Genomic DNA, 9,935 nt, shown 5'->3' on the forward strand with positions numbered 1-9,935 from the left:
TGTTTCAGCCCAAATTTTTCTCAGCTAATGTTGGACCGAGGTCAGTAAGAGATGCCTTATCAAATTCAACCAGGAAAGCTATGATGGATGCAGAGTACAATGCTCTAATCCAAAATCATACCTGGAAGCTAGTTCCCTTACCTGAAGGAAGAGAAAAAGTAGGTAGCAAATGAATTTTTAGTGTTAAATACAACTCTGATGGTAGCTTACAAAAATACAAAGTCCAATTGGTAGCTCAGGCTTCTCACAAAGGCTAGGCTTTGATTTCACTGAGATATACAACCCTGTAGTAAAACCCACTTCAATTCGTTTTGTGCAAGAATTGGAAAATTAGGCAGCTTCATTTGAATAATACCTTCTTGCATTGTGACTTGACTAAAGATGTATATATGAGGCAACCAAGAGGCTATGAATTAGGAGATGGATGTTTAGTATGCAAACTCACAAAGGCGCTCTATAGTTTAAAGCAGGCATCAAGGACATGGTATCACAAGTACTCTATAGCTCTGCTGCATCTTGGTTTTAGTGCCACAAAGTCTGATGTTTCTATTTTTGTCAGGTTTAAACATAATTTCACACCTTTTGTGCTTGTGTATGTTGATGATATAATCATCACAGGAGATTCTGAAGGAGCAATCTCTCAAGTGATTCAGCAGCTAAATGACAAATTTGCACTAAAAGATCTGGGTGATCTGCACTACTTCCTTGAAATTCAGGTCACTAAGACTAATGCTGGTGGTCTAGTCCTATCCCAAGAGAAGTACATCAAAGATTTAGTTAAAAAGGTAGAAATAGAGGACTGCGAACCTTGTCACACACCCCTCCCATCCTCAGTTACATTCTCGGCCTTTGGTGGTTCAGTTTTTAATAATCCAAGGCTTTACATATCAGTTGTGAGGAACTTAGCTTACAGTATCTCACTGTCACTCGTCTAGAACTGGAGTATTGTATAGGCAAGGTGTCATAATTTATGCATACACACTTAGATGAGAATTGAAAGTTGGTAAAGAGGGTGCTACGATATGTCAGTGGCACATTAAGCTTTGGTTTGCACCTACAACAAACAAGTGTCCAAAGAATTGCGGCATACAGTGATTCTGACTACGGAGTTGATCCAGATGATAGAAAATCAATTGTAGGCTTTTGTGTCTTTCTTGAAAGAAATCTGGTGTCATGGAGCTCAAAGAAGCAAGGTTCTGTTGCAAGATCTAGCACTGAAGCTGAATATAGAGTTATGGCAGACCTAGTTGCTGAATTGATTTGGATCAAGAATCTCATGGTTGAATTTCGAATTCCACTCTCAACACCCCATCAGTATATTGTGATAATCTCAGTGCAGTATTGTTAACAGGAAATCCAATTTTACATTCAAAATAAAAATATTTTGAAACTGATCTCCACTTTGTTCGAGATTATGTCACCAAAAAGGTTGTTCAAGTTAGCCATGTTCCTGAAACTGTGTAATTGGCTTATATATTGACAAAATCATTGCCAAGTGCTGCCTTTTTGAAATTCAAGTCGAAATTAATGGTAGAAGACATGAAACAGTACAGTCCTACCTATACCTCAGTCAGGCTCAACGAAGAAGAGTCAACAGGAATTATGATCTTAGAGTAATGTGAGGAAACAAAAAGGGACAACAACAGCTGTAACTATGATACAATTTTTCAAGCAAATATGACAACTGTAGCATAATGGAATAGAAAGGGATTATATGATCGAGTGTTAACAAATGAGCTCAACAAACCTGAAGCACTAGAAAGAAAATTGATTAGCAGGGATCATGATAGAGTAAGCTAGAGAGAGCAAATTAGTTTCTTAAGCATTGCTGCTAGTTAGTTACTTTATACTTTTGTTAGTTGGTTTACACCTTCAGCATGAGTTAGTTAATCAGTTTTAGCATGTGTGGTTCACAATGTGATAACTGGCCAAATCCCTTACTATAATAAGTAGCTTAAGACCAACTGTTTCTATAACTAACTTTCTCATTTTCTCACAAAGTGAATCACAGAATCATCTCTCTCTCTCTTTCTCTCTCTCTCTCCTTTGAATTCTTCTTCTCCCTACTCTTCTTTGTTCAAGCCTGATATCATTTCACATCAAAATAAAAATAACCCAATTTTATTTTTAAAGTTTTAATTGCCTCTATTTAGTTTCTAAATTTTGTGAACGTAACTCATGAGTCCTTGAAATAATTTTCAACACACAGACATTAACGAAACATTGACACAGATAGTCAGATGCTATGCTTGATTCTGTAAAGCGACGTCGTTTTAGTTTTGACACTCAAATAGCCGAAAGCAACATCGTAAGTAGTGTTTATCGAAACTTTTTTCTCTCAAACCAAGTGATACAACATTATTTTTGGACTATTTGAGTACCAAAACTCAAACTGCATCATTTTATAGGTTTTAATGTGGTATTTGATTGTCGATATTAACGTTCTATTAACGTTTGTGTGTAGAAAATTGTTTCGAAAATTATATAAATCATGTTTATAAAGATTAGGGGACTAAATAAAGGCAATTAAAATTTCAGAAACTAAACTGAAGTTTATATACAAGTTCAGAGACCAAATTCAGTATTAGCTCATTTTTTAAACCTCTCCTCTTTCTTTAAGAATGAAATTACCCCTATATATATGAATCACATTAGAGTAATTCTCATCCCAAACATTTTTTTCTTTTTTGAAAGTTAGTTTTATTATTCAACCGAATAATTTTGATATCATCTTAAATAGCTTAACTCAATGCTCCCGCTACTTGTGAATTTAATTCGTTTTGGCATTCTGAACACCCAGTTTTATTTTTTATAGTATGGATGATAATAAAACATTTCACATTGAGTATTCGTAATCACATTTTTACAAGACATATTTTATTTTTCTCTCAAATCGATGTGAAACTTCACAATCAATACAAATTTTTACTCAACTTAAATGATTATACATGCATTTGGCTAAAATTAAAGATAAAATGGAAATTATTTAAAAAATATTAGTGTGACTAATTTAGCCACCAATAATCATAATCATAACTTCACAAGGATAAATTTAATTAGTTTAGCGTATTATAATGTCCCACTTAAGACTCCAAAATTAGCTTAATGTTCCATTTAAAAGCATCTGAAAAAGAGAGTGTACTTTAAATCTTCAATAAACCTATGTTTATATGCATTAATTAGGTGGCTGCAATTAGCTCTTGTAGACTACATAATGATGACAATTCCGAAGTCATATGTACTGTAAAGGATGGTTACTTTAGAATATTTCATAATTATCACTACAACTTTGTCCCCTTGTTTTTCAAAGGTTAAATTGATTACTTTCCATAAATAAACGCTACAACATAATTGAACTATATAAAAATGTTAATGAACTCTCTCGTAACCATAATGGAAGGACTGATTGATTCTAAGAGTGAGAGCATAAAGCAGATATGAATCGTTTAAGAATAATACTGTCCGTTTAAACCTTTTTGTTAAATAAATTTAATTAAATTAATCTAATTTAATAAAAATCAGTTATAATTAATATTATTTTAAATTTTATTATTTAACTTAATTGGACTTGGTTAATAAAAATATCTAAATCAAAATCGGAGATAAATTTTTTTTTTGAATGGAACTAACATAAAAATATAAGTTAAAAAAAATTAAAAATTAAATAGAGACCAAACTGAAAAATTAAAGACTTAGTATGTACAAATTATTAAGTTAGGGGGCCATTTTTCCTCCCTATTAACGTTAACGTAGCTCCGTTATTTTTTAATTAACGAAAATATTTTGTAACAAAAAATATTAATAAAAAATTGTTAAAATTTATTATTTTTTATTTTATTTAATACATCCTTTAATATATAAATACTAAACAAAATAAATTTAAACTGTTTGAACTGATTATTTTTTGTCTCTATAGTATTAAGGATAGTTTAAATACTAAAAATCTATTAGATCATTACATATTTGTATATATAATAAGACTAGAAAAACAATAAAAAATTAGTCTAAATTTATGTTATTTAGTATTTATTAATTCTAACAATAATTAATAAATATTAAATAAGATAAATTTAAATTATTTTTTGTTACCAAATATTATTATTATACATATTTTTCTATGAAAATAATTTATCACAATAGAATCATTTTTTTCACACAAAATAATCAAAACTTTGCACTAGTAGAGTAATCAAACTTTTCCTAAATAGAAAATAGTCAAAATTTTTATAAATTATTGAAAAGACCCATAAATCTTAAGATCCCTTCCACACGAGATTTTATTTTTGGTCTAGAAAGTAGAATGTGCACATAAGTATACCTACTGTATCTTATATTATATTTTTATTATTAGAGCATCAACGAAATTTATTATTTTTTATTAATATTTAAAAATATAAGAATTTTATTAAATTATTAAAGTAAAAAAATTAGGTTGATGACTAAAAGTGATAATTAAAAATAATAAATTCTGATGATTTTTTAGTATTTTTTATTTTTTTAATTATTATTTAATAATTTTTAATTATTAATTTTATATAAAAACAACTATATGTAAATTTTTTATTTAAAAGATATTATTTTTTAAAAACCTTAAGTATAAGTATTTTTTATCTTAACAGTAATCAATTGAGAAACTCGTACAGTTTAGTGGCACGTCGGTGTTTAAACTTTAACTAAAGAAAAAAAATATTTCGTATCTTTTTCATTATACTATATTTATTAGATACCTACTTTCTTTTTTTCAAAGGTCAACGAACAAAGTACTGAATAAATTTTCAATTTTCTCTGAAATTATAAGCATGCTGTATTTTAGCTTTAAAAATTTTAAAATTATAATTTAGTTCTTACTACAGTAATATTCTGTAAGCTATTTTAATATTATTGATCAACTTTTACTATTTGTTGGTACTTGATATATCTTGTTAAGGGATATATCAACCAATACATGCCAGCCACATGGCATGCAATGTTAAATACTGAAAATAACTACAAAATATAATAATTTATCATCAAAAAGATACTTTTTGAGATTTTCGGAATATGACGCGTCAAGAATAATTGACTAACGCTTAGTCTCTTAAAGACAAAAGACCTACGAAAAATAATAACCGGAAAGATTCATAGTATTGAGACAAAATAGCAGAGAGTGAGGGGCCTAATTCAATTCAGAAACTAGTTTGTAGAATAAGAGTATATAAAATATTTTATATTATAAATTATTTTAAAAATTTATTTTTAATAAATATAAGACATATAATACACCTTTTTTACCTAACATCTAGAGCGTATAGATATTTGTAGGGAGATATAGCTAATAACATTAGCTGCTCTATTCGGATATATTATGTTTAGACACATTAAATTAATATATTTTGTATTTTTTTAATAAAAAATATAAAAATATAAATTATTTTTTATTTTTTTATTTTTTATTAAAAAATAAAAAAAAATTAAATTTTTATAATTTATTTTATTTTATTATCAAACAAAATATAACAATGCTATTTTTTTTCTGTTCGATATTATATTAGAATTAAAATTAAACGGGTCTAATTTAATTTAAAAAAATAACTTATAAAATACGAGATATTTCATATTTATAAATTATTTAGAAATTTTATGCTTGATAGATGTTAGATTTATAATAATGAAAAAAAAATATAATCTTTTATTTCATTGATTATGGAGTGAACAAAATGAACCTGATTATACAAGACTCAAAAATGTAATTTTCTTAGATATTAAATTGGAATCTTTTAAAATTTTGAAGACTAAAATGAGACATGCACGCTTCCAATTTAATTAAAATGAAACATACATTTGCTCTCACATAATGTCTCTCTTGAAAAATGTATGAAGCTTTTGACAAATGAAACACCACTTTTATGTATGAAGTAGTAATTAGAAAATAAGATTTATATAAATTAAAGAAGACAACTCGGCAAGAGCGGATTTATTATTCATGAAACGATGATGGATCCTACAACACAGATAGCAACATGTACATGCAAACAACAAATTAATTAAAGGAATCATTCTGAATTTTTGGTCGTACAGGGTTTGGCAAAGCTTACCTATCATCTTCACGTTTTTAGGTGAAGATATATAGCACTTCTGGACAAATCTCTTATTGCCATCGTATCAATGCACCCCACAAAAAATATTAAATTCGGATACCATCGGATATACAGATTAGGCCGATTCAAATTCAATCTATATACACTCCTAAATAATAATAATAATAATAATAATAATAATAATAATAATAATAATAATAATAATAATAGGACATAATTTGTTTTAGTATAATAAAATTTTAAATTGTTTAATCTTTAATTTGCTATGTTAAATTATAGGATGGCAAATTTAATATTGACATAAGGTAGGGGAAAAAAAAGACATAAGGTATTTTTCACATGAGGATTTTAGTTTGCCATGTTAGTAGTTAACTTACTACATCATCTTTGAATGAGAATTTTGACTGCCAAGACCAAAATATATCAGTTTTAACTTTTTGAGTAACTACTTAATCTAATATCTTTCTATTTTTACTAATAACTATTATGTGATTTTCAACTTTTGTTCTAAGAACCGGACCAAATTCACAGGTTCGGCTAAGTTAATCAGAAATTAAATACTAAATTAGTTCGGTTTAAGATAAAAATTAATTAGTAATAGATCTGTTAAAATAATTAATTAACCGATTAAATCGGTATAATTTTTAATGGTTAACTGATATAAAATAATAAAATATAAAAAATTTAAAAATTATATATTTTATATATAAATATATTATTTTATTATATCTGATTTAATTTCGATTAAATATTTAAATTTTTAATTCTATCAATTTGATCTCTAGTTCAATTTTTAGAACTATGATATCCAACTACAAATAAATGATAAAGTGACCATTAGTAATTTGATTCAAGAGACAGAACAATCTATTTTAATGCAAATGATGCCGTTTTGAGGGATTGAATATAAACGTATTTATAAAATACATGTATTTTATAAAAATTAAAATTTATTTAATAATAAAAAAAATTATTACCATTTTACTATGAAAGTTATTAGGGGCCACACTGTGTAAGGCTTAAATCTGGCTTAGCTGGTCATCCCAAATTTAAAACCAATCTTTATTTATTTTATTTATTCCTAGCTAAAAATATGAAAAGCTTTCTTCCCAATTTAAGCCCATCACTGATTAATTATTATTGAGCTTTCCCTTGTATTTGAGGGAATCATTTTTGGATTTATTTGATGATTTCAATTGATACCTTATTATGAACAGTGAATTAGGTGAATAGGATGGAAATTTTGTAATTATAGTAAATTGTACACTGGCGTTTTATATTACTGATTGCGCTCAGTACCCTTTTATTTAAACTTTTATTTGTTTATTTTTGCTTTTCTAGTTAATTTATTAAATTTCAACTCAATGCCATTGTCTCACCAAATTCATCAAGTTGGTTCATCACGGGGTGAAATTACTCTAAGCTAATACCTACTTTAATTTATTAGTAAAATTCTCACTTATACCTACTTTAAGTACAATTAATGCTGATTTTTTTTTCAATCAAAATTATGTGTAGACTAAAAATTAATTATTTATATAAAATATATATTAAAAATATATAAAATGATATATGTATATATGTAAATATATAATATTTAATTTTTAGTATACACATAATATTTTTAATTTCACATATTATTATATACTGCACCCAAATTAAGAATTTAATTTTTATATACCAAAAGAGTAAAAGGTAAAAAATTATTACTGATATGTAATTATGTATAACTGTCAAGTCTACTATCTTAATAAAGAAATTACCTTTTGCCTATGTACAACACTTGATTGAATGTTAACGATAACGTATAAAAATTAAACGGTTGCAATTAATCCGTAGAATGAAACAAAGTCAAGTTCACCCATGTTATTATTTTCCCTAACTTTTTTTATTAAATTTTCATGCTATCTCCCAACCTAATAGATTAAAGGATTAATTCGTCGTGGATATGAATTTTAAATAAAAATTTATCGTTCGCCAATAAATTATTGCATACATAAAATATAATTTCAATCCCTGATATATACTTATTTAAACAAACGTTTGAATTGATCATTCGACTAACTCAAGATAATTTATTTTCGATAATTATTTAAAGAATTATTCACTAATTGATTGAAGATTTAGACAATATATAATTAAGATAAAAAATGTTACTTATCTTTTAAAATTTAGACTTTAGTCAGCTTTTTTAAGAATTTATTATTATTTAATTAATTTAAATATTCACTTTCATGTACTAATTGTTCAAAAAATTAAAAAAGTTACCATGTAAATATATCGTAATTTAACTAATTTACTCAATTATTCTTTGATTCCAAATTTAATTCCAAGATTTAATTTCTCAGTTAATACAAGACCCCAATAATATTCAAAGAATTACTGCATTACATGATTGAATTGTACATACACACTAAATATTTCTCTTTTTCTTTTTTTTTGAAATAGTGGTTATGAGCTGTGTCCACTAATACATGATTGTATTCATAAGAGTTTTATTTATAAATACACATTCTAGGGTTAGGGCTCTCTCTCACTTTTTCTTTCTCTCTCTTTACCAGATTTCTTTCTATATATGCCTCTACTTGATTTTCAATTCACCAAACTCACACAAAACACTAACAAATTAAAATTCTCAACAATTTTCTCCTCTTCTTTTTCCTTCTTCGTCTCAAAATAGTTCTATAGAATGAGGAAGCGCCAAGTAGTTTTGAGAAGAGAGGAGCCAACAAGGAGTGTTAGGACGGTGAAATATGGTGAGTGCCAGAAGAACCACGCCGCGAGCGTAGGCGGCTACGCGGTCGATGGCTGCAGGGAGTTCATGGCAAGCGGCGAGGAGGGGACAGGGGCTGCCCTCGCCTGCGCCGCTTGCGGCTGCCATAGAAGCTTCCACAAGAGAGAGGTTGAGACTGAAGTAGTGTGTGAGTGTTCTTCACCACCACCCTCTAATAATGGAACTACTTAGAAAGAGACCACTTTTAAAAAATTGTAATGCCTCTTTTTTTTTTCAAAAAACAAAAAAAAAGAAATGGTTGTAAAATATTCTGTGGACTTGCTTAATTATTTTATTTTCCTTGGTGTTAAGATTTGGGATTTTAACATTCATTATTTCACTCTATTAATATTGGTATTATTCTAGCTAGAGTAGTATGTTCTTAATTTTATGTGTGTAAAGGGTTAAAGCAATTAGGAAGTTGTATTTTCTTAATTTTAATTAATATTTTTTTGTCATATATAATTATGTGTGAGCCATGTTATTAAGGATTATTTGCTTGTTGTTGATAAACTACTAGTCAACAAATTAAAGTGAATAATTTTTTTATTTATTTTCTTTCTTTAATTTCTATTTCCTTTTTGGTGTGATGATATTTTTGATATCCAATCAAGATCGTAGAAAATATCCAAAATAATTTGAACCCTTCACGCTAAACCAAACCCCCCCCCCCCCCTACTTTGTTTAGCCCTCTCTTTCCAATTTTTTTTTCTTTTTTCTATTTTGGTAATGAGCCGTTTCTGAATTAAATTTTCTCCTATATAATACATGATGACCAAGACAATAATAATGTTTCTTGAATATTCTTTGTCAATTTTTTTCTACCATATTATGCATGCTAGTAAGTTTCCCTAGTGTGCAACAACCATGTGTCGTTTATAACAAATGGAAATAAAATATGATGTATAAATTAAAATTCACAATCATCCTAGAAATTAATTAACCACCATTATTATTATCATATTATATCCTCTTCTCTTTATTTTTTGTTTCATATGCTTAAAGCTAAGGCATTATTATAACTAGTTTTGGCAACTTCTTTCAACTAACAATCACTAAACCTAAAAATGAAATCCACTAATTAA

The 9,935-nt window shown here is 27.4% G+C and overlaps 2 protein-coding genes across 2 annotated transcripts; both read left to right on the top strand.

Moving 5' to 3' along the window:
- Positions 1 to 389: 389 nt before the first annotated feature.
- Positions 390 to 1,348, top strand: LOC130957641 (uncharacterized mitochondrial protein AtMg00810-like). The gene is made up of 2 exons (XM_057884492.1): positions 390 to 922; positions 1,030 to 1,348. Exons 1-2 carry the CDS (start codon positions 390 to 392, stop codon positions 1,346 to 1,348), a joined length of 852 nt encoding a protein of 283 aa, XP_057740475.1.
- A 7,240-nt stretch (positions 1,349 to 8,588) lies between these two features.
- Positions 8,589 to 9,182, top strand: LOC130958048 (mini zinc finger protein 2). The gene has a single exon (XM_057884935.1). It carries the CDS (start codon positions 8,767 to 8,769, stop codon positions 9,040 to 9,042), a length of 276 nt encoding a protein of 91 aa, XP_057740918.1. The 5' UTR covers positions 8,589 to 8,766; the 3' UTR covers positions 9,043 to 9,182.
- Positions 9,183 to 9,935: the final 753 nt, after the last annotated feature.

This window comes from Arachis stenosperma, chromosome 10 (genome assembly GCF_014773155.1).
Source record: "Arachis stenosperma cultivar V10309 chromosome 10, arast.V10309.gnm1.PFL2, whole genome shotgun sequence".
Lineage (NCBI taxonomy): Eukaryota > Viridiplantae > Streptophyta > Magnoliopsida > Fabales > Fabaceae > Arachis > Arachis stenosperma.

What these genes read in the sequence shown, in the direction of transcription:
- LOC130957641 (XM_057884492.1), top strand. Translation starts at nt 390, where the DNA reads ATGAGGCAACCAAGAGGCTATGAATTAGGAGATGGATGTTTAGTATGC. An exon ending in TTAGCTTACAGTATCTCACT is followed by an intron (nt 923 to 1,029) that starts GTCACTCGTCTA and finishes ACGATATGTCAG; the next exon opens with TGGCACATTAAGCTTTGGTT.
- LOC130958048 (XM_057884935.1), top strand. Translation starts at nt 8,767, where the DNA reads ATGAGGAAGCGCCAAGTAGTTTTGAGAAGAGAGGAGCCAACAAGGAGT.